Source organism: Portunus trituberculatus, chromosome 48, assembly GCF_017591435.1.
Source record: "Portunus trituberculatus isolate SZX2019 chromosome 48, ASM1759143v1, whole genome shotgun sequence".
NCBI classification, from domain to species: Eukaryota; Metazoa; Arthropoda; class Malacostraca; order Decapoda; family Portunidae; genus Portunus; species Portunus trituberculatus.
This window is the reverse complement of record NC_059302.1, coordinates 27,852,419-27,878,794: the sequence shown is the minus strand read 5'-3', so window position 1 is coordinate 27,878,794 and position 26,376 is coordinate 27,852,419. Positions and strand designations below refer to the sequence as shown.

General features: G+C 38.3%; 1 protein-coding gene across 2 annotated transcripts; it reads right to left on the bottom strand.

The window, feature by feature from the left end:
* Window positions 1-427: 427 nt before the first annotated feature.
* Window positions 428-25,991, bottom strand: LOC123498538 (ubiquitin-conjugating enzyme E2 E1-like). Of its 2 annotated transcripts, none has more exons than XM_045245719.1 (5): window positions 25,840-25,991; window positions 18,973-19,225; window positions 17,831-18,016; window positions 10,256-10,403; window positions 428-4,079 (listed from the first exon to the last, which is right to left on the bottom strand). In XM_045245719.1, exons 2-5 carry the CDS (start codon window positions 19,213-19,215, stop codon window positions 3,982-3,984), a joined length of 675 nt encoding a protein of 224 aa, XP_045101654.1. In that variant the 5' UTR covers window positions 19,216-19,225; window positions 25,840-25,991; the 3' UTR covers window positions 428-3,981. The 2 variants fall into 2 exon arrangements, with proteins under 2 accessions (XP_045101654.1, XP_045101653.1); XM_045245718.1 differs by having other exon boundaries at window positions 25,721-25,988.
* Window positions 25,992-26,376: the final 385 nt, after the last annotated feature.

Here is a 26,376-nt window from a genome sequence, read left to right as displayed (position 1 = left end):
TCATACATGCTTGTAAATAACATTTGGCTGAGGATGGAATGACAGACCCAAAAGCAAACCATCAATGAAGTTAAGACAATTATCAACTATCCTATCTATTAATACATCTTACATACCATCACCTTTCTTCATCACACAGAGGAAACTAAAGCTAGAGTGCTACTGAAAACTACAATGTTCTTAATGAAACAACAAAATTAAAGCATGCATAGAATTTCAAACAAATACCATTCAAGAATACAAAATTCTGCAATTTACATGTACTGATTTTTATTCTACTTCATCACAATAATACTAATTAATGCCATCAGTGACATTATCTATTATTTATCAAAACTGAGAAAATCTTCATAATTTAGGGAGTTCGTAGTTCCACTCCTAAGTAAACCTCTAGTTAGAAACACTCAGGAGAAAAGGAGGTAATCTGTTCATTACATGTTTTATTCGGAACTAAGATTAGACCAATACACAGCACTATCTGCAGGTCACCCAGCAGCAGAGTCCAAATGAGACAGGATGAGTCAGTTCATGGTACAACAGGCCCTCCCACAACACAGGGATTACACAGCAGGCAGCCTATTCACATCAAGTTCTTATAAATCACACTAGTGTCTTATATTGACAAATAAATATGGGAACATAATAGTCATTCCATGTTTGTTTCTCTGAAACACATCACTTGTAATGCATTGAATGACACTGTACAAAACAATATCCTGCAACCTAACTTTTTTTAGGTAGTGTTGCTTATAAGGCCAAAAACTCTGAGATACAGAACTCAACTCATGGCCAAGAGGTTGCGAGTTCGATCCTGGCTCACGACAACTCAGTGGGAGAAGAAGCCCTCTTATATCCCTAGCTGAAATTGTACAGCCTTCTTATTGCGGCACCACAACTCTCTAAAACGCATGATACATCTAAAGATAAGTTGGTAAAGATTATATCAAATTGTCATAAAAAATCCTGATTTCTTCAATACTGACAGCATGCACCAAGACTTCCTTTACCATCAGTTCCATATCTACTCTCACCCTCTCTTGTATTAAATCTTCCATGTGTCAGTGAAACTTAAGATGACTATGAAAAATGACACGTTGAGGATACAGCACAGGTTATATATTAGTTTCCAAATCTTTCTCAAAACTTGAAGCAGGAATAAAGAGCAGAGTCAACTATTTTAAAGTCCACTTTGCTTTCAACCAGTTTGTGGGAGGGCCTGCCTTGTTTAGCAACTGAGTGGTCTTAAACAAAACTAGAGGAATGTGGTAATCTAAAAGATGCCAACAAGTTTGATGCATGAAATAATCTGCTGTTCTGACACATTTTCTCTTTTATGTAAGGGATGGAAATAAGGACGATTTTCAGCTTACTTACGCTACCTTATAAGAAATAAAGCCCATCAAAGAGATACTTTTTCACAGTATGAAAATGTCAATACTGTCCTTGAAACACTGAATACATTTCTTCATTTACCAAAATAATGACTATAATACCTGCAACAGCAGAAACATCAAATTAAATATAGAATTCCCCATGTAATTACACACTTGCTACTCTACATTAGTATTTCCCTACACAGCACCAGAGGTCAATAAATATTAATACTTGTGTATTGGTCTGCTCAAAATACAAACAAATTTCTTGAGTAGATATGGGAGTACAGCTTGCATCCTCTTGAGTCCATCATGTCAAATCAAAAGACTTAAATGTGACCTCTCTCACCAACCACAAAATTATCACTATATGCTCACCTCAAAAAAATTATTCCTTACTTCAGGTCTCTGGTCATCTAGGGCCACATGGGACTTTACATTATTTTCATTCTTATGGCAGGTCATAGTGTAATACCTATTGCTTACTCTGCTTAAAACTTCATATAGATTACAAGTCACTGTGTATGTTCTACTCTATAGTAATTACAATAAAAAAATAAATAAAAAAAAAAAAAGTCCATGAAAATTGCATGCCTGTCTGCTCTCCCACACTGCTCAGTATTTCTGTACACCAGCACCATCAGTCTCTGTGGCCAGCAAGGTGCAAGTCTATATTTGAGGATCAAGTCAGCCTTCTCTTTGCAAAACTACAGAAGTTCATATGCCAGAAGATATGCCAACCAAGAGTTTTCTTATCGCGAGGAAAAAAGTTCACCACAGCATTCATTATTCAACACAAGATACTCATATATTACACCTTGTCAGTTCTTGTGCACTTCCCGTAACACAGTGTAAGCTAAATGTCTACACAAGATACATAATGGCAAACAATGAGGTATTGTTGCATGACAATTGGGACATAATTCAAGTTCTCCAGTTGACAAAACAACACTAAAAAGCTTAACTCTTTTGGCCAAGTTACATCACTGAGCAACTTAAAAGTACAAGTAAGTGAAGGAATTCTTAAGATTTCCATTTTTAAATTCACTTATACTCATTGCAAACTCACAGCCTGAGAAATAATTCAGTGATGTCATGCTTTGTGGCTGAAGCACACAGAATAGTCCAAATAATGAAAAACAAAAATCTGGATTAGGAAACCTTGTTATTATCAATTCTACAATTAAAAATGTAATGACTTACGACTAAGCTTACACTTAATGACAGTTCTTATTTTCAGGGCTTTACAAACCTAAAATATACATGAAAATTATATGTAGCAATGCCTTATGGAGCACTTGAATACACATACAAATGACTACCATTTGAATATGAAATAACAAGATGAACCTAATTCATATGGTTGAGATTATGAATCTTGAGAAGCCCTAATGATGAGTAATCCATCTTCAATCCCACAAAAACACATGACTTACTCTTTCTGAATCAAACTATTCTCTGGAGGTTATGGTAACAGTGTATTAAAATTTCATACAGTATACTTCCTCAGCCCTAAACAAGATGAATGGATATGTCTTTCCCTCACTAAGTTACATGAACATAATGCATTCCACCACCACAGCAGGAAAAAGAAACTGCATCATTGCAATAAAATCCAATTTTTTGCAAATAACTCTAATGTCCTCAAAATGATTTTGGAAACAAAAACTTCTTGCCTTTACAGACATAAATGTCACAACCTTGTGGAGGCAGCACTTCAACCTGCACACTACTCAGGAAGCAGATGTGCTGTTCCACAACATAATGGTATCAAACACCACTTCAAATTGATGGACAGCATCAGCAGCTTCACAGTGCTGTGAGGACAGTGCTGTTGGAAGAGCATCAACTTCATTACACTGACCACAGGAGCATCTCTCTCTCTTTCTCTCTCCTGATCCAACAGAAACACTTGCTTCTTCAGAGTATTTTGAAGGGAATTATGCTAATCATTTACACTATGTAGAGTGTTCACTCCCTCACAACACTTTGGCGTGTGTTAATTCAAACACAATAAAAGAAAAGAAAAAAAAATACAACATAAAAGGAAGTAGCTCAGCACTCTCATCATAATGGGGTGATGACATTCCCTCCAAGCACTATGAATAATGGAAGTGCTTCATTCACATAGTAAAAACACACAGATAACACTGCAATTAGACTAGTAGCACTGTTACATAAAAAAAGACAAATATTTGCTAGAGGCAGCTGTGTGGAGAATTGAGATGGAGAGGGTGCACTGCCATTAAAGAGTAGTGCCAAAAACTATTGATGAAGTAATTAGTAACCAAGGGAAAAATAACAGCAGAGGTATTGGAAACACTGAAAAGTCTTCGGTTCCATTAATCTCATAAAAATATAAACAAAACAGAAGTGAGCTTTACAAAGCGTGGAAATCTTGAAAATGAGGTAATGAATGATGACCACACACTTTTCCACCATGCCAAATAGACCTCTGAATGTCCTCAGGTATTTAGGTAGTGCTTCAATAAAATAAATACTATCTCAACATAAATCACAAAATTTTGACACCGATATATTGCGTCCAAGACATACTGGCATGGTGCAAAAGATGTCTTAATACCCTGTTGACACTAGACACATGTGATCACGTAGCATAGCGTTTGGTCCAGAGCCGGGCAATCCTATCGTGTTCTTCCCGATTCTGAAGGAACTGTGTGGCAATGCTCCCTACCAGTGGATCAGCTGGAAACAACAAAACAACAATTAAGGACACATTTCCCCACAAGAAATAAGTAAGCTATCCTATGGATAAGTTTCAAGCCTGAAGAGGTATCTTTGAATGAATGAAAAAGACCATCAAAACATATCTAACATAATTCACTACAAAAGATACGGATAGCATTTCCTTCGAAACAGACAGATCTTCCTGTGATGAAAGAGAAAGAAAATTTTTTATTTTATAATTTCACTCCATAAGAGTAAAAACCAATGTAATCACAGGAAGAATGTGAATATATGCAGCACTAATAATCTGTTTATCAACACAAGAACAAATCCATAGTAGTCCATATTAGACTGAGGGAGGAAATAGTCTTCATTTCAACTGAAAAAGAGAGAGAGAGAGAGAGAGAGAGAGAGAGAGAGAGAGAGAGAGAGAGAGAGAGAGAGAGAGAGAGAGAGAGAGAGAGAGAGAGAGAGAGAGAGAGAGAGAGAGAGAGAGAGAGAGAGAGAGAGAGAGAGAGAGAGAGAGAGAGAGAGAGAGAGAGAGAGAGAGAGAGAATGTTTAAAGTAACGAACACTTTGATCATATCACCCATAACAGACATTAGGAAGGGCATAAAGATTAATGAAATTGAAGCAGAATTACACAAGACATTGACAAACACCATCATTGTGGGTGACAGTGATACCACAGTGAGTGTTTGCAATGATGATGGATTTGATATTGCTTGTGAACACAATGCTGCTGATGGTTCATCAGAAACCTCTCATGAAGGGAAAGGGAAAAAAATCCTCTCATAGGTAAAGGCCACTTCTATGGCAAGCATTGGCAAAGAAGAATGGTGTCGGGTTCACCATCAACAGTAAGAGGTGCAGTAAGAGGTGCAAATCTAGCACCATGCACCACATTAGTCTTCTCCTGTCACTCTCCAAGCCAAGACTCTTTTGCCTCTGAATCAATCATTAGGCCTGAAGTCAGCTACAGCACAAAAGGGAAAGAGTGTGAAGAGAAAACATGCAGCAAGTGGTCAAGAGGGAAAAATTACTATATTATATCTGATCTGCCTTATCACTGGTACCTGTCACCACCACCACTACCCCCCCACAACCAGACCTTGCTACTGCAACCACCACTACAGACATATCCATTACAACCTGTCACAGCATCCTCATCTCACAAAAAGAAGAAAATATCATCCAGCACCTCCTCAGAAAAACGGTCATTTGAGAAGGCATTGGAAAAGTTGTCAGTCATTTCCTATGGTGGCTTTTTGGCAAGGAAGCCGTAACCTCATTTCACCTGAGCCAGTGTTTACAATTCAATGAGTAACACAGCAGACAGTATGTAGTGAATACTAAAGCAACATTCTTTGCACTCTAGAAAATTGAATTAGCATTGTTTTCTGTTTTTCATCTTTTCTTTTGTTACACAGTGTATCTGCAGCATTCTAGCATGGATGGTAGTTCATTGCTAAATTTAGCAAGTAAAGCTAACCACTGATTTTTTACAATAAAACAAAAGTTGAGTTTTTTATGGGTGTGTTTCACATAAACCATAAAGGTGATGCTTTTTCACTGTTAAATAACAGAAGAGAATAATGTGTATTCAGAGTTCCCACCTCAGTATTCCATATTCATTCTAACAATGGTGATGTAGCCTAAAACCAATATGAAAGAATTTCTAATGTTACCTACTTTACAGTGATACTTCACTTAGTCACATGATTTCAGTAAGAGAGAATATACAAGAGGTTACATTACGTGTTTTTGTGTGAATACACCTACAGACATAGCAAAACAGGAGGAGGTAGTAGACCCCTACCAAAATGATAATTTTATTCCAGTGAGGTCAAACAGCACTAGTTTTGATCTGGACTGGTCCTAATCTGCCAAGTTCTGGTGTGGATCAATTCAGAGGGTACTGTGAACTTATCTTCAAAGCTAGTTGTGAAATTGTTTAATGTTTCCCTTTGTATCTCACAACTCAAAGGGACAGTCACAGCCTACCCTCTAAAGACAACTCTACCCCCCTTCACACAAAACTACATGCACTTATGACACACACATCCTTCACTTAAAATTTAAAAAAATGACAACTCTAACAAAAGTCTCGGAGTCCCCTTCTGGGGAGCAGATCATAAATGCTCTCATGTCGGACTGCTGTCTCAGTATTGATCATAAATGTCTTGACACCCCCCTTTACTTTTTCTTTATAATTTCTGCAACATTCGCAGTCTTAGATCTAGTCTCCAATCTGTAGAATACCACTTCTCTACTCAACCTCATCTTTTCCTCAATAAAACAAAGTTGTCTGAGGCAAATGACAGTAACCCCTTTTTTGTTCCCTCCTACTTTATCTATCCTCATTTTTTTTGTACCAAAGCTGGATGTTGTGTTTATGTGCGCAATTCAACTTTCTCTCGTGCCTACACTCTTGAATCTTCAGAGTTTTCCACCACATGACTTTTTTGACTCAGTCATTCTCTAACTATATTTATTTGTGCTGTCTTATCTCTCCCCTAATTCCTCTGACTATAAGAAATTCTTTGACTATTTAACTTCTACAGCAGAGCACATTCTGTCCCTCTATCCCAGTGGTTCCTAACCTTTTGACACTCACGACCCCTTACCTAAAAGTTTGAAACCTATGTGACCCCCTACTATCACCAGCTTAATTTTCCTTTTATTTTCTGGGAAGGCGAGGAAAAGAAACAGGCATGCATAAATACACCCATAATATCACCTAATGACATTGAACTAATGTAGCACACATTTTGTTTTGCAGGGGAGGGGTGGGGGGAGAAGCATAAAAAAAAGTAACTGATGAGATCAAATCAATATTATCCCAAGCTATTTCTGGCAAGGCTACATGACCCCCTGGCCAAGACTTCAGTTGGGAACCCCCTGCTCTATCCTTTCATGGAGATCTCCATCCATGGAGATTTCAATGTTAACCACCAGCTTTGGTTTCCCTCCCCCTTCACTGACCATCCTGATGAACTAGCCTTCAACTTTGCTATCCTCCATGACCTAGAGCAACTGGTGCAACACCCTACTCGTATTCCTGACCGTCTTAGAAATATGGCCAGCATTCTTGACCTTTTCCTTACCTCTAATCTTTCTGCTTATACTGTTACCCAATCTTCTCTGTTGAGCTACTCTGATCACAATCTCATATTTGTATCTTGTCCTATTTCTCCAATTCCTCTTCAGGATCCCCCAAAGTGGAGGTGACTCTGACATTTTTCCCTCTGCCAGTTGTGGGATCTGAGGAGGTATTATGCTGATTTTCCCTAGAATGATTACTGTTTCTGTCTCAGAGACCCATCTCTATGTGATGAATGCGTAACAGAGGTGATAGTGTCTGGCATGGAGGAGTACATTCCTCATTCTTTCTAGAAAGGTTGCCCACAAAAGGTACTTGAGCCTTTCATCACCTGAATCTCATGCACTTTATATTTCTGCCCAGAATCATGCCAGTCTGTTCTTCAACTTGCCAAACACTCATAAGTAGAAAATGTCAAAATCCTTAAAACTCCAATCCCCCTCGACTTCTGGCATCTCGTCAAAATCATCTCCAATAACTTTACTTATCCATCTTTCCCTCCTTTATTTCACCTTGATGGCACCACTGCCATCTCATCTGTCTCTAAAGCTGAACTCTTCTCTCAAACCTTTTTCTAATAACTCTACCATGGGTGATTCTGGACTTGTCCCTCCCTCTCCTCCTCCCTATGACTATTTCATGCCTTCCATTAAAATTCTTTGTAAAGATGTTTCCCATGCTCTTGTTGGCCTAAACCCTTGGAAGGCTTAGGCTTGATTCACACTATCGCTCCGGTCTCGCTCAGCTCATGGTCCAGTCCAATGTTATTACATGCATTTCAATGGAAGCATTCACACTGCCGCTCACGCTTTGCTCTTGCTCCACTCACAATACATTCAAAAGATATTTTGACCAGAGCAAGAGTGAAGCGTGAGCATCAGTGTGAACACAGTCCTGCTCTACTCCTGTCCTGCTGCCTTTCTAATGAAAACATGGATAATGAAAAGAAAATGCAATGGGATCATGCAAAAGCTTGGTAAATGATTATAAAAATGTTTTTCTTTTTTCAGATCTTCCTCAAATTTTTATAGGATTTTCTCAAATGTTTCGATGTTCATTCTGAAGTAGCAGTGAAATTTACTCTCATCATCAATAAGGTGAGAAAACAAAGTATGGAATTCTCCTTCATTCTTAATCTCCTGCAACATAGGATGAAGCTATGATCTCTCTTTTTTTTTCTACTTTGCTTTCTTTCTCCTTCGTCACTGCCAAATCGGCTCAAGAATAGTCACACATGACTTCCACTGGTGTTGAGATGGAGGAAATGATAGGAACAAGAGCGGACCAGACGTGTGAATGCACCAGGACAGTGACCAGAGCGAGAGTGGAGCGAGACTGGAGTGATAGTGTGAATCAAGCCATATGGACAAGATGGGGATGACCATTCTAATCTCTCAAACTTCTGTCCTAAAGTTTTTAAATCTATCCTCAATAAGAAGATTCTTAAACATTGGTCATTTCACAATTTTCTATCTGATTACCAGTATGGCTTCCATAAGGGCTGCTTTACTGGTGATCTGGCTTTCCTTACTAAGTCTTTGTCATCTTCTCTTAAAGATTTTGGTGAAACTTTTGCTGTTGTGTTTGACATATCAAAAGTTTGTGATAGAGTCTGACACAAAGTTTGGTCTCTAAACTACCCTCCTATGGCTTATATCCTTCTCTCTGCAACTTTATCTCAAAGTTTCCTCTCTTACCTTTCCATTGTTGCTGTGGCAGATGGCCACTGTTCTTCTCCTTAATTTATTAACAGTGGTGTTCCTCACAGTTCTGTCCTGTCACCCACTCTCTTCCTATTAATCATCTTATTAACTGAACTTCCCCTATTTACTCTAACACTGATGATACCATCCTACACCTTTCCATATCTTTTCAGAGATGACCAAACCCTTTAGGAAGTCAACAGGGACGCCACAGAATGCCTGACATCAGATCTTTCTAAGATTTCTGATTGGGGCAGTAGTGTTCAATGCCTCAAAACTAAATTCCTCCATCTATCAACTTGATACAACCTTCCAGGCAACTATCCCCTCTTCTTCAACGACACTCAACTGTACCCCTCTTCTACAATGAATATCCTCAGTCTGTTCTTTATTTATATTATACACTGGAAACTTCACATCTCATCTCTTGCTAAAACAGCTTCTATGAAGTTAGGCATTCTGAGGTGACTCTGGCAGTTTTTCTCATCCCCCAACTTCTAACTCTGTACAAGGGCCTCATCCACCCATGTATGGAATACTCCTAACATGTAGGGGGGGGGGAGGAGTTTCCACTCACAGTTCTATTTGATAGGGTGAAATCAAAAGCTTTTTCCTCAACTCCCTTCCTTTGACTGTCTTCAGTTTTATCTCTTGCTATCTTCTACCACTATTTTCATGCTAATTGCTCTTTTGATCTTGCTAAATGCATGCCTCTTCTCCTCCAGCCTCGGTGCACAAGACTTTCTTCTTCCTTTCACCCCTATTCTGTTCAAACACTCATATGCAAGAGTTAACCAGTAGTTTCAATCATTCATACCTTTCTCTGGTAAACTCTGGAACTCCCCTAAATGTGTCTGTATTTCCAACTTTCTATGATTTGACTTATTTAAGAAGGTTTCAAGACATTTATCCCTGTTCTTTGGCTAACACTTTCAAATCTGTAAGGGGGACTGGCAACTGAGTGGGCCTTTTTTTTTATTTTTTTAGTTGCCCCTTGGCCAGTTCTCCCCTCTTATAAAAAAAGTTAGAGCTGGAACCCAAGTATAATTTGTTTTTCTTTATTTTGTTGCCCTTGGCTAGTTCCTAAAAAATAATTAGCAAAGAAATTAAATGAAATTAAATTAAAAATAAATTAGAAGTGTGCAGTGGTGTAGAAGTCTGTGATGAAACACAACAGGAATCTTAAACACACTGAAGCAATACTCATTGAATTCATTAAGCTGTCACAAGTCTTCTCTCATATGAAACACATTGAGAATACAGTCAAACACTAGGTTTTCATGGATCTACGTCCCAAAGGCGCCCATAAAGTAGTAAAGCCCACATTATATTGACATTACTCCTAAAACAATTTGTTGTCTATAAACCAGTAAACTGTATAGACTCACCTGGATTGCAGTCAGTCAGTAAGGAGCAAATTGACAGGAGGACTTTTGAAATAGTTAATGCAGGAGACCAGTTGTCCTTGAGGATATCCAAGCATATCACCCCTTGAGAGTTTATGTTGCAGTGGTAGATGCGGGTCCGGAACGTGACCTGAAAAAAAAATGCATTTATTCTATATACTCAATCATACCTACAAGATATATGTACTGGAACCATTCCATGCAATTATAAATTAATAAACTTAAAGAATTTGCATCTTTCCTGAACCTATATTGAGAGAGAGAGAGAGAGAGAGAGAGAGAGAGAGAGAGAGAGAGAGAGAGAGAGAGAGAGAGAGAGAGAGAGAGAGAGAGAGAGAGAGAGAGAGAGAGAGAGAGAGACTATCTTCTCTCTCTGTGTGTGTGTGTGTGTGTGTGTGTGTTTCACTGTTTGATCTGCTGCAGTCTCTGACGAGACAGCCAGACGTTACCCTATGGAGCGAGCTCAGAGCTCATTATTTCCGATCTTCGGATAGGCCTGAGACCAGGCACACACCACACACCAGGACAACAAGGTCACAACTCCTCGATTTACATCCCATACCTACTCACTGCTAGGTGAACAGGGGCTACACGTGAAAGGAGACACACCCAAATATCTCCACCTGGCCAGGGAATCGAACCCCGGTCCTCTGGCTTGTAAAGCCAGTGCTCTAACCACTGAGCTACCGGGTGTGTGTGTGTGTGTGTGTGTGTGTGTGTGTGTGTGTGTGTGTGTGTGTGTGTGTGTGTGTGTGTGTGTGTGTGTGTGTGTGTGTGTTTCACTGTTTGATCTGCTGCAGTCTCTGACGAGACAGCCAGACGTTACCCTACGGTACGAGCTCAGAGCTCATTATTTCCGATCTTTGGATAGGCCTGAGACCAGGCACACACCACACACCGGGACAACAAGGTCACAACTCCTCGATTTACATCCCGTACCTACTCACTGCTAGGTGAACAGGGGCTACACGCGAGAGACACCCAAATATCTCCACCGGCCGGGAATCGAACCCGGTCCTCTGGCTTGTGAAGCCAGAGGACCGGGTTCGATTCCCGGCCGGTGTGTGTGTGTGTGTGTGTGTGTGTGTGTGTGTGTGTGTGTGTGTGTGTGTGTGTGTGTGTGTGTGTGTGTGTGTGTGTGCGTGCGCACACGTATGTGCATGGCATGCGCGTGTGTATCATGGCACAAACTGTGAGGGTAACTGAGAAATAAAAAAAATAATGAAAAGACCATATAAATAATTCAGTAACACTATTACCTTTGATAAATTATTTCACTTTTTTGTATCTATAATTTTTCTTCAAAGTTTAAAGGAATGCCAAGGTTTGAAAAATACCCACGCAAAGGTGGAAGAATACACCTAGTATCTTGACTAAATAAAAATTAAGTTCAAGGCTTTTCTTCGGGCAGTCACCCGAAAAATCATAATCACAAGATGTTTTAGATTAAGGAGATATGTATCAGGGCTGTGAACCATCTGTAGTTGAGGATAAAACTGAACTGAAATGTGTACCCTCCAAAAAAATACAGGCAACCCCCACTTAACAAACGTTCACACAACAAAATTTCGCTATAAAAAATGTTTCCTTTTACTACCATCTACTCGTTTAACGAACACCAAACTCGCTTTAACGAAATTTTATCCAGGTAATTTTTTCCAAGTTTGAAAGCCCGCCGCAAGCCAACAGGCTTTTGAATACACCAGCGCCTCTCGTGGACAAAACGCGTAACACTCACTCCCCCCTACCTAGTTCAAAACAATAACAGCATCAGCACCAGCTTGTCTTCCCTCGCTCAACATGCCACCAAAATGCCCTGCAATGTAGCCTAGCATTGCTAAGAAGACCAAGAAGTCTCTTAGGCCTTGTTCACACAGGGTGGTTTGCACTGCGGCGGCTGCCGTGCGTTTCACGCTGGCATCGTTCACACTAGGCGTTTTACGCCGTTACGTAACTGCGGCGGATGAGCCACTTTTATTTGTTTTTTGTTTTTTCACAGGCATATTATACAGTGTCAGGATGGATGTGGAGGAAGTAGTGTGTGCTTGGTTGTTGCATCGCCGCTTGAAACGGTTCAAGCAGAGGCAAAGGCAACATTGGGTTCATCCAATTCTACATGACAGATTTACCTACGGCATGTTTACCACCCCATATCCTTCTTTGAGAGAGCATGACAAAATGTTTTTCAATTATTTGAGAATGTCGTTGAAATCATTTGACAACTTGCTGGAACTAATCAAGAGGAAATATCTTCAAACAACACTAGGGTGAGGGATTCCATCTGTCCACAACACAAACTTGTCATAACATTAAGATGAGTCCTATGACAAGTTTTATTAAAGAAAAAAAATATTCATATATAAAACCAAAAAGAAAACAAGTGACATCTAAAGTTCCAGTTGACAGTAAATTGAATACAAATAAAATACTCATTTCTTGAAGTGAAAATACAGAGCAAGAAAAAAATAACTAAATAAAAGGACACTCAGTTTATATACTATAGTGCGTCCACTCTATGAAGTCCGTTCAGGGCAGGGCACATTCTGGAATTCCCATGAGTGCGACGTTGCCAGTTCGACTCCCAATTATCAGATTAAGTACCAACCCACCACCCATCTGTTAATCTCTCTCTCTTTGTTGTTGTTATTATTATTATTATTATTATTATTATTATTTAGGTAGTGTGGAAAAAAGTCGAAATGAATAATAATAAATAATACTCCAGCGCCTTAGTTTTTGGTCCATTTTCTCTCAAACTTTCAGAAAATCCCTTTTGTGTGTGTGTGTGTGTGTGTGTGTGTGTGTGTGTGTGTGTGTGTGTGTGTGTGTGTGTGTGTGTGTGTGTGTGTGTGTGTGTGTATATATATATATATATATATATATATATATATATATATATATATATATATATATATATATATATATATATATATATATATATATATATATATATATATATATATATATATATATATATATATATATACCACCACCACCAACGTGGCAACATGGGAAAAAAACGCTGCCACATGCCATAGAATTTATACAAATCGTCGTTATCATTGTAAACATAGACACTCATTGTACTATGTAACTTCTTTTACTATACACGCAATACATAAAATATCACTTTCAAACAGCACATGGATGATAAATAAGAGAGAGACGCATGTACGAAGTTTGATTCGGCAGCATGGCTAGTTGTAAACGACCATACCTATCCCACCCTGAACGGACTTCATACAGTGGAAAGACTATAGTATGCTCTTTCCGTGACACACATACACATGCAGGATTTCTGTCAATGTCAAACATGTCAATGGGCGATTTTCAATTTCACTGATTAATAAATAAGTGTCAAACTGATCCCTCTCCATTCCTCAGCAGACAGCGGTAATGCAGTCACTGAATGGTATTAATAATAATAATAATAATAATAATAACAATAACAATAATAATAATAACAATAATATACGGTTTATTAATTTGGCAGTGCAACAAAAAATTTACACTGAAAATATACAGGGGGGGGGGGAAATTAAAACAATGAAATGCTTAACCTAACTATGGATCTAACTTAACCAAGAATTTACTTATTACGTAACTCATCATGGGCAGAGCCCAAAATTGTCATAGTAACGCACATTCTGTTCTCTCATTGGCTGGCATACAGCCAATAATGTCGCTCAGTGCCCTCAAACTGCACGGTGCACTGCCCTATGTGAACGATGTAATATGTTTGTGTGTATCTCGACACGCTGGCAAACTGCACAGTGGTGAGGAAAATCTTGCAACCGCGGCATTTGGAAATAGCCACATTTCCAAACTGCTGTGTGTGAACGATTCCATAAGCTATCATTGAAAATGCTACCACGCGTTTCCAACCGCGCTATGCAAACCGCCCTGTGTGAACAAGGCTTTACTCTCAAAGTGAAGCTGGATATTATTCACAGACACGAGACAAGAAAACTAATAGCATTGCTCACCACCATGGCTTGACTCCATCTACTGTCTCTACTAGTTTTCAAGTCAGCAGACTATTAAAAAGACTGGTGAGACCGTATCTTCCTTGCAAGCTAAAAGAACCATCTGAACTCATGACTCTGCAATGGATAAAATGGAAAGCCTTGTGGAAATGTGGTACATAAGTTTTGTATGCAGTAAAATGATGCACCCTTTGTAAACATTCCACAGTTGCCAGATAGTGTCTTTCCTACTCCACTCTCCCTCCCTTCATAAGTTTAAGATCATCAACATTATAAAGTTACTTACATACATACATTAGTGTACATTATAATGACTTAAATCAAACTGCCTAAATGTTTAACTTCATATTTTTTTACTTTCATTAAACCTTTCACTGTACTATGATGCACTCTCGTTTTGTTTGCTCTCAATGGAAGTTCAAGTTAAGGGTTAAACTTGTTATAATTGGTTCGCTTAATGAAAATTCACTTAACGAAAATTTTTTAGGAACATAACCTGTTTGTTAAGCGGGGATTGCCTATATATATATATATATATATATATATATATATATATATATATATATATATATATATATATATATATATATATATATATATATATATATATATATATATATATATATATATATATATATATATATATATATATATATATATATATATATATATATATATACATACACCATGTTAGATCTCTAGAGTATGTGGGATTAGTTAAAGAAAATATCATAGGTCAAGGTGAGACCAGAAATGAGAGGTAAATCATTAAGGATAAATGAAATCATGGATATTTCTAATCCACTGATTAGGGAAGAGCCAGTGTGACTTGGACAATGGGATGGTCCGTCCATCAAATATTCTGTAAAGCGTATGGGGTCTTAGACTCATGAGATTTTGCTAGGATGTGCAAAACTTTGTTTAGCCAGACCACATGGAACCTGTTGTGTTTTTCGATTCAGATTAAGAACGGTGTTTTTCTTATCTTTCTATGTATTATCTACATTGTATATCATAAGCTATCATTCTATGAATATGTCAAGAACCAGTAGGGTATATCACTATGGTGAAACAGTGATGCATTTTACGAAAATATTGCCGTAAGTTAAGGCGGCATGGTGTTGATGCTATGTGTGTGTGTTGCTTTTGTTGTTTAAAAAAAAGAGAGGATGACTCGGACACTCTGGGAGGGGATGTAACAGATTTAACAAACTGAATTATAATTTGCTGCATTAACTCGGATACATGTTATTTTTTCATCATAATCACTTTTTGTGAATGTAAAAGGAGGAACCATAATTCTGGAGATTTTAATTTTTGCATTTTCATTTTTATTTTTTTCAGCAAGAAACAAAAGCACATCATACAGGATATTTTTGTAGTTGAAAATAAATATGTCTTAAAAGTGAAAGTTGCATGTTTATTAGCCAATCCAATCTGCATAATGATGACAGGTGTTGAGCAATGCAAGTAACTGAACCATCCCACCTCTATGACCAAGCCATCACCACGGGTAAGAATGGTTCACACTTTAGAAACTTATGTTTCAGCCACTTCTGCTAAATACTCAAAGTCGCTAAACGTGTGATATAGTTATAGTAAAGGAACAAAAGATGATGGATTATTTTAGCATCAGCAGAATTATTTTGCTGCTTAGTTTTTTCTCTAAAAATGTTAAAAGAAAAGTGTCCAAATCATACCAGCTCTCCTTTACTATTAGGTGTTCTCCAGTTATTATATGAATTGGGGAATACCTCAAAAGACTCATATACTGAGGTACGAATAACTCCAATGTTGATGGGTATGTAAAGTGCTACGTCCCATTGTGATATCCTTTATACAGGATGGGGCGCGGATACTTCCCGATTTGAGAATGAAATGAAAACCTGTTCACACTTCACAATTCTTTATTCTTCTTTTATGCCTTTAACACAACATGGGAGATTTACTTTTACACTGTTTTAAAGACAATATCTTTTAAATGTCCACCTCCATTGTCAATACACTGATTCAGACGATTTCGGAAGCTTTGGTCTACTCTCCAGCATATTGAGCGGTATATTGGCTATTTCAGTTCGGATGGCATTCTGTAGGTCTTCCAGGGTCTGTGGATGGTCGTTATAAACCAGGAATTTGAGATATCCCCACAGGAAATGATCACAGGGGGCTAAATCAGGTGAGCGCGCAGGCCAGTTTAAGTCTCCTCTCAGGGAAATCAGTCGGTCGGGAAAAGCTTCTCTCAGGAATCCCATTGAAATGCGGGCAGTGTGGGCACACACTGATTTAGCCTCCTGTGATCATTTCCTGTGGGGATATCTCAAATCCCTGGTTTATAACAACCATCCACAGACCCTGGAAGACCTACAGAACGCCATCCGAACTGAAATAGCCAATATACTGCTCAACATGCTGGAGAGAGTAGACCAAAGCTTCCGAAATCGTCTGAATCAGTGTATTGACAATGGAGGTGGACATTTAAAAGATATTGTCTTTAAAACAGTGTAAAAGTAAATCTCCCATGTTGTGTGAAAGGCATAAAAGAAGAATAAAGAATTGTGAAGTGTGAACAGGTTTTTATTTCATTCTCAAATCAGGAAGTATCCGCGCCTCACGCTGTATTATGTGAAATTACAATGGTGCTTAGGCTTGCCATGTATGAAATAACTATTCATGTGTGGTATGAAATGCTGAAGTAAAGATATCAATTTCCCAACAGCCATGTGTGTTGACAGAAAAGTCATAAAAAATTAAGTATGTATCTTCTAGGGTGAGAAATATCTTTATAACACAGTGAGCTCATGGTATTCAGCTAAATTTTGTGTTTGGGGAAAGGATGTGAGCCAAATTTCAATATGTACTTTGAGGGTATAATCCTTTAGTGAAGTGGCCAGTCTTTGGCTTTCATATGTTCAATTAATATAAGAAACAAAATTTATCAGTACTATCAATATTTGTGATGAATTTTTGGTAATTAGCTATAGTATTGATCAAAACACCAGTGATACACACCACTTGAATGCAACACCAACAATGGTTAAATGGTGTTTTCTTAAAATAGAGTAAGCCTGGGACCACCAAACCAATATAAAGAAATTTATTCATGCATACAAGGGTCAACGTATTCATCATTCTGTATCGGGATCCCACAACTCCAAGAATAACAGGCTTTGTGTTAAAGAGCTACAGGGGTTCAAAGAGAACTTATGTAAGATTTAATCAATTGTTTGAAATCTACCAAAAAAATATAAATTAATCTGTTTTTCCATGTTCTTTTCCACCAGTGCCATTAGGCCACTTGATTGACTCAGAATGCTATCATAAATTTATTTAATTAAAATAGTAAAGGCAAAAATATCCCATGTTGTGGCAGCTTTCTCCATATATACATATTTTCTTTTACCTCACAAAAACTATTAACAAGAAAAGGTTCCTATAAAACTTATCAAAATAGCAAGCAATAAGATGAAATAAAGTTCCAAGCAAATCCACAATGGGTAATGGTTACTTAAACATTTACATAATACATTCTCGTTCAACACTAGAATTCACTCATACCAACTCGGCAACGTACCTTGGGGGGTTTAAAGGGATATTCCGCTGAGAAGTGTATGTCAAGGAAGAACACTCCTCCTTCGTATACAGACCCCGGAGGTCCAAGGATGGTGGACACCCACTCATACAAGTTGTCTCCCTTGGGTCCGGCACTGCAATTTGGGGGAGGATCCAGTGTGATCTCTGCCAGCTCTTTCTGTATCCTGTGGAATGTTACAAATTATAAAACACTGCAGTTCTTGACAAAAAACATCAAAGACAAGAGTAAATTAACTAAAACAAAAGCATCATTGATAAAAGATTCTACATCTCTGTAACTAAGAAAAGATAAAAAATCTACAATACAGAGAGAGAGAGAGAGAGAGAGAGAGAGAGAGAGAGAGAGAGAGAGAGAGAGAGAGAGAGAGAGAGAGAGAGAGAGAGAGAGAGAGAGAGAGAGAGAGAGAGAGAGAGAGAGAGAGAGAGAGAGAGAGAGAGAGAGAGAGAGAGAGAGAGAGAGAGAGAGAGAGAGAGAGAGAGAGAGAGAGAGAGAGAGAGAGAGAGAGAGAGAGAGAGAGAGAGAGAGAGAGAGAGAGAGAGAGAGAGAGAGAGAGAGAGAGAGAGAGAGAGAGAGAGAGAGAGAGAGAGAGAGAGAGAGAGAGAGAGAGAGAGAGAGAGAGAGAGAGAGAGAGAGAGAGAGAGAGAGAGAGAGAGAGAGAGAGAGAGAGAGAGAGAGAGAGAGAGAGAGAGAGAGAGAGAGAGAGAGAGAGAGAGAGAGAGAGAGAGAGAGAGAGAGAGAGAGAGAGAGAGAGAGAGAGAGAGAGAGAGAGAGAGAGAGAGAGAGAGAGAGAGAGAGAAAAGAGAGAAAAGAGAGAGAGAGAGAGAGAGAAAGAGAGAAAGAGAGAGAGAGAGAAAAGAGAGAGAGAGAGAGAGAGAGAGAGAGAGAGAGAGAGAGAGAGAGAGAGAGAGAGAGAGAGAGAGAGAGAGAGAGAGAGAGAGAGAGAGAGAGAGAACTTAATTTGAATTGTTATGCAAATCTAAAAGAATAAGCAAAAAAATTTTCAAATTATACAATTCATATTTATTACCAAATAATTGTGTAGAAAAGAATGAAACAAACACTTACATACTATACACAACTCTTGACACACATTGGAACACTCCAACAAGCAAAGTATTACCTTTAGCACTTGTACTGAGTGCTTTGGACATCTTTGGGTGAGGAGGACGTGCTTCTGGCGTCGCAGAGGATCCTCCCGAGTTTGACTGTCGTGGGCCACTGGACGAGCTCCGTGCTGGCGGGGCAGATCCGGTGGAAACACTGGGTGGAGGAGTTGGGGTCTGGGGGCTAGATGAAGCAGGGGGGGCAGGGGGGGGCACGGGGACAGAGTCTGACCCGAGGGCACCAGTAGATGAGGCAGACATCAATCACTGCCTGTGAAAAAAAATGTACATTAATTCCTATAACAATGAAGTAATAGTACATTAAGCACACACCTCCACAAGAACACACACAAGTTATTGTGAAGATTGAAATTAACTTTACAATTAACAAAATGTTACTTCTTCTGGATTCCCCAAATGGCATCTAACAAATACTACACATGAAAGTGATTTAGCAATAAAGATGATACTAACAGAAACACTCAGAATTCAGGCCCACCATCAGCCAAAAAGGTTCCTACATCTGAGCATCTGTTCAGTCATTGGCATGAACTTTCCACTTGTTGCCTCTCACCTCCTCCATTCCACCTAACAATGTGTACACACCTGCATCATGAAGGGAGTGAACCAGAGTGTATTCTCACTTCTAATGAGAGAGAGAGAGAGAGAGAGAGAGAGAGAGAGAGAGAGAGAGAGAGAGAGAGAGAGAGAGAGAGAGAGAGAGAGAGAGAGAGAGAGAGAGAGAGAGAGAGAGAAGGTCTGTTCTATAAGAGTCAGAATATGAAGCCAATTAATGATCATCTGACACTATGTAAAGAAACCCTTGTTTAATTCATCTTCTTGGAAAGTTATTAAAAATTTGTATAAATTATAAATTAATAGATTTCTCCACCTCTTCTCTGCCCACCCAATCTTAACAATATTTACAGTCAAAGGGAGACAAGCCCATCCTTTGCCCCATCTGCTATCTGGCCCTTGAACCACATACACTTCATACATTTCCATCTCCACCTGTCCCTTGATAGTTCATTTAAATGTTTATTCTAAAATTTGAATATTCCTTTGCAAATGTTCTAATGGCTTTCCTATCTCCAAGCACAAATAAAAATAGGCAGGTTACATAGGTTAGAATGAATTAAATTGGAGTAAAATAGATAGTGCAAAAAATAGGATGATTTCCAGATTGAAAGACTTGCAGACAGAGCACGGCAGAAACCATGTTAGTGCTGTGACTCATATGTCTGCTTTAGGAGACTGTTATCTTTGAGGAGACTTGCAATGAATGATAACGAATAGTATGACTCACACAGTTGCCGTGGTGCATCCACTGCATATTATCTTTCCATAGCTTCTGAACCACACAAAAACACTGGTCTTATCTCTAGAACTCAACTCCTGCCAGACAACTGTCTAATCTTCTTTGCTAACACTCACTCACTTCCTTTGGAAGTTTTTATTAAGTAGGCAATTTATCAAAGATATGTACACTATGTACATGTACACTATGTATGTACAAGTAAAAAAGAAGCCTCAGTTACTACTAGGTTCATATAGAGAATACAACCTAAATTGATACTAAGGTTACTACTGGCTGTTCCTGTCACTTTCACCATCGACATGGATATGATCATCTCACTCATATTGTAACTAACTGTAATTATTCCAAGATATTTAGTCCTTATACAATGTAACGGGTTTTTTATTTGATAATAGAACAACAACACTGAATGTCTTCCAATACTCTCAGCAATGGATATAGGCTGGTGGTGCTGCCATCCATGTCTTAAATCCCTCAAGCTGTACTGCTGCCACTCTTGTGTCCTGGCTGGTCAAGTCAGTTCACTCTAGGGTTGGAGTGGTAACTGCACAGACAGGTGGAGTCAACACCACAAGTACCTAATTATTATTATAGTTATGATTTATTCCATACACATCTTGTGATATGAGTTTAAAATAGGACCCAACTCATCTCCGGCACAAAGCCTTGATCTCAAAACCACCCTCCTGCAGCTTTCATCTTTCTCTCTGCAATCTTGTATCAAGTTTCCTCTCTGGCCATTCTGTAGTTGCTGTGGTAGATGGCCACTGTTTTTCTAAATCCACTAACAGTGGTGTTCCTCAGGGTTCTGTTTTGTTACCCACTCTTCTATTATTCATCAATGATCTTCTTAACCAAACTTATTTCCCTATCTACTCTTACGCTGATGATATGATCCTACACCTTTCCATGTCTTTTCAGAGATGACCAATCCTTCAGGAAGTCAACAGATCACAGAGGACATCGTATAGAATGCTTGACTTCAGATCTCTCTGAGATTCCTGATTGGGGCAGAGAAAACTTAGTAGTGTTCAATGCCTCAAAAGCTCAATTCCTTCACCTATCAGCTCAACACAACCTTCCAGGCAACCATCCCCTTTTCTTCAATGACACTCAATTGTTCCTCTCTTCTACTCTGAATATCCTCGGCCTGTCCTTTACTCATAATCTTAACTGGAAACTTCATATCTCATCTCTTGCTAAAACAGTTTCTATGAAGTTCGATATTCTGAGGTGCCTCTGCCAGTTTTTCTCACCCTCCCAACTGTTAATTCTGTACAAGGGTCTCATCTGCTCACGTATGGAGTACCCTTCGCATAGATGGGGGAGGAGGTTCCTCTCGGACAGTTCTATTAGATAGAGTAGAATTAAAGCTTTTTGTCTCATCAATTCCCCTCCTGACTGACTGTCTTAAGGCTATATCTCACCACCAGAATGCTGCATCTCCTGCTATCTTCTACTGCTATTTTCATGCTAACTGCTCTTCTGATCTTGCTAACTCCTCCTACAAGGCTTCCTTCTTTTCATCCCTATTCTGTCCTACTCTCTATTGCAATAGTTAACCAGTACTGTCAATCATTCATTGCTTTCTCTGGTAAACTCTGGAACCTCCTGCCTATGTCTGTATTTCCAACTTCCTACGACTTGACCATTTAATTAAGAGGGAGGAGGTTTCCAGATATTCTTGCTAATCCTTTTGGATCTGTAAGGATACTGGCAACTGAGTGTGCCTTTTTTTTTATCTTTTTGTTGTCCTTGGCCACAAAAAAATCTTATCATAAAAAGAAAAAAAATATTCTGCATAGCACAAAGTGGAAATTTATGGTGTCACATTAAAATCTTCCAAGATTGGTTCCTCTTTACAACATCTCATAATTATTACAAAAATGTTACTTTGGTATTACATGAAAAGTATCTTGTACAGAATGTATCCCATAAAAAAAAAATAAATAAATAAATAAATAAAAAATAATAATAATAATGGCAAGCTGCAAGAAGCCATCAGGCCTATAAGACAGCAGGCCCGGCCCTAACCAATTTGGCACCCTAGGCAAGATTTTAGTTAGGGGTGCCCTAGGCAAGATTTAGTTAGGGGGTGGGAGTTAAGAAGGTAACGTGTCATCATCATTATTATTATTCCTATTTAATAGGCTTTGCTATGCAGTTAAATTACTGTGGGCTTATCAACTCCATATTAAGACCAATTAGTTTTAAGAATAGTGGAAGTTACATTTTTTTCCTCCCCCCATTTGTGGCACCCTCTGGATGGACAGCGCCCTTAGCATTTGCCTATACCGCGGGCAGCCCTGACTGGTAGTCCCCAGTATGAAACATACCTACTTATTTCCACATCATAACCATTCATGTATCTTTCTCATCTTCTTATAAAGCTCCCTAATGATTCAGCACTAACAAGTGAGCTATTCATCTACCATTCTACTTGAGAATGCATTTCCTTCTACTTTTCTTAAACTTATCTTTTTTTTGTTTGAACCTGTTATTTATTGTTTTATTTAGTTACTGATTCTAAGAATTTTGCTTAGGTTCCCCTTTGTCATAATTCCTACATCTTAAAGACTTCAATCTGCTTCCCTCTTAACCTATATCTCTTTATGGAATGCAAATTTAACAGGTGTGCAAGACATTTAAGCAGAACTATTGGATAGTAATCACAATTCAAGTCATGTAACTATTTATGTTAAGTGAACATGGGTTACAGTTTGAAAGGCAATAAAGCCACAGCCATCTCAAACCACATGTCACTCAAACCTGTGGGCCCCCATCTGTAAACTCCCACACTAGCAGACTGATACCATGTTCACTCCAAGAAAACACACCTAGGATTGCCTGGCAACTTGAATCTTACACTTAATAAGCCATTTTGGTCCTGGCTGCTCCCCCTCTGTATATATTCATTTCACATAATATGCGAATATTAAGTTTTCAAAACCCAACGAACTTCTGCTATCTAAAACACTAAAGTAAGAAGTTATAAATAGAAAGGTCAATTTTGCACGTATCATAACAATCTTAAGAAATTTCATATATCATGGAGAAGTGAACATTGAGTGTATCTCACTTTACCTGTGAAATGATTGAATGAGTCATGATCCATAGCTGTTGCAAAGGGGATACAATGCAAAAACAATAAACCTTAGACAATAAGTCTTATGCAAAGAGGCTGCAAGAGAGAAGCAACAGTTAGCAAAGTTTTGTTGCTACTTTGACCAACACAATAAAAGTAATTATGACTACTCCCAATTCTTATGTTACTACAAGAATTATTACTTCTAAGCTACTCATAAGAAATTAAAAGTAACAGCAGAGTCTGAGTATAGAAGAGGGTCATTGCAGCCTTTGCTCCTTATTACTAATGGGTATGTATGGTTCTGTATGCCATTAACATGATGACTGTTGCCCAAATCAGTGGCTCTTCTAAAACTATTCAGTCAGGAAATTAATTGCATTGGAGATTTGTTATTATGAAGCATATAAAAGTCTGCTTGGGGTTGCCATTACCTTGCTGACCATTTGGAGTAAGACAATGGTAAGTTGAGTGGAAACAAAATTTCATAAAATTTTAAAGAATCCTAAAAAGCAGCACCAGATATCATGGAATGCAACAATAAGGGGAATAGATGAATTTGAAAGCAGTATCACAGTGGAATAAATGGAACAGCAAGGAGTTAATAAAATACATATCTTTTTGAGCAGAACCCCATTACATGACACTTACAATCCATACAAGCACATACTTATTCCCTTTATACTCAGCATTGATATATATATATATATATATATATATATATATATATATATATATATATATATATATATATATATAAAGACAAAATTATTTCTCTAAGCACATCAGGAAATCATGAGTTATGGCAATGGGGTTGAAACTTAAGAGTATAGCTATGGGATAGTCAAAGCTGACCAAATATCTCCCAGCCTAGATGCTCATCTCGGCCTAACCATGAATGTGTCACTCATGTTTACTTTGAGTCTCATGGTCCCTTGCAGAGCATCATTGAAACACTGAGAAATTGTCTATAATGCTTCAACATAACCAGTCATCCTCCCCTCCTCCAGCATTTTCACCCAACAACAAAACACACAGCACCCTGCCACATCATGAAACAAACTAAGATACAACATAGCACAAGGCAATTTGTTTGGCAAACACTAAAAATTTAGAGAATGATAATGCATGGAAAATATATTAGTCTAGTTATTACCTAGATCTAAAAACCATATACTGTCAGTTTAGAATGCTTTATTACTACCAATCAGTTAAAATGTGTGAGTTATGAATTCTATCCAATATCTATTCACCACAGAATTAACACCTATGTGGCCATACAGTCTTGCTCAGGTCTGTTGCAGTGACTGTGAAAATAAATAAATAAATAAATAAACTCTATTAAACTACTGAACATTCCTCTTAGTTTGAATAACAACATTCCTGAACTGTGTTGCTGTACTAAATGTTAATACTACCATCATGCCAATCTCCATATACTTCTCAATGGTTTGGTTCAAGCAAATTGGTCCCTCAATGGTTTACAGAAAATTCACCCATTGATATTTTTCTTTTATTTCTTTTTGTAATCAATGTCAATGTTTACAAAGTTGACTATTTGGAATATATTCTACTGACACATCTTTTTGTGTATCTAGTAACTGAATAGAGACAATATTTTTACGCTTAAATTCCCATTTTGATAATAACTGTTCAGTTATTCATTGTTTATCATGACTATCTCAAAGTTGATAGCATATTTATCACTAAGAAGCAAACAAGAAATGTATGAGCTGGGTTATCTACCACTTGGTCTCCTAATACAGAACCACTGGTGCTTTGAAACATCAAAACAATCCATATCATCTCCCTTTCAGCATCATGCCTGATTTTTCTGGTTTACCACCACCACGAGTGCTCTGGTAAGTCTGCTTATTACTTTATATTTCACATTTTTAAGAATTTAATTACATTATTTAAACATCATATTTCTTTCATGACGATAAACAATTTTAATTTCCCGTAATCTTGAATTATAGAAGAAAATCAACATTAAACTAAAGTTCACGTTGTCATTAATTACATATATCACTTATCTCCCAATATCTTACAGTAAATCAAAATGAATGTTCTACCAATTCCATTAGCAATGTATGGGTTATAGTATCTACCACTAAATGTCGATTGCATTACTTTCTGAAAATTATAATTCATCTTTGGTTTTATTCCTCCTTCACCTCGCACAGCTGAGCCAGCCAGCAGCCACCAGAACCTGCCTCGCCACAACCCCTCAAACAATGGCACTTTTATTCACTCACGCACACCTTACGACCCCTTTCTTCTCATCACTTTAAAGATGGTACCTTTCCCCACACGTGTACTCACATACCAATGAAAGGAGGCTCAAGATGCTGAAACTGTACCTAGTTTTCCATGACTCTGTGTCAGTGTGTCTCCACCGCCAACGCCGCCGCCCGCTGTTCCCTGTCAGATCAGCTGATCAACGCCGGTCCCCAACACTGCTAAAACACTAAACTCTCACCACTGTGTCCGTGAAATTAGCCTTCTTGATGCCCAGACAGGTTCTCCTTCGATCAAAGAAACGGTGTTATTCGTTATATACGAAGTAATAGGTAGATACAGTAATGTTTTTAGGTGTTTGGGGTCGCGTGGTGGCGGGAACAGCCACATGCGACCACACAAAGACGCTGGGCCGGGTGAGGCTCTGGCTAGACCACCCGCCAAAATATGAACTCTTTACCTGCAAGTACTATGAATCCCATGTAAATAAAGGTTAAAAAAATATATGTATAAATAAAGACTTTTATTGTTCATTTATGTACATCTTACAAAAGTTATTTGAGCGCAGCATGCTGTGGAACCAGAGAGAACAGTAATAATTCCTGGTATGGTGGGTTGCTGGGAAACCGGGGAAATCAAATTTGTGAATGGTTATATCACGATTCATGGAAGCGACACATGTTTGAATAGTTCTCTCACATAAGGTAAATGAACGTTGGTTTGCTGTTTTTCTGTCTAATCCTGATGATGTACTCTTATAAGCAAATAATTTACATTA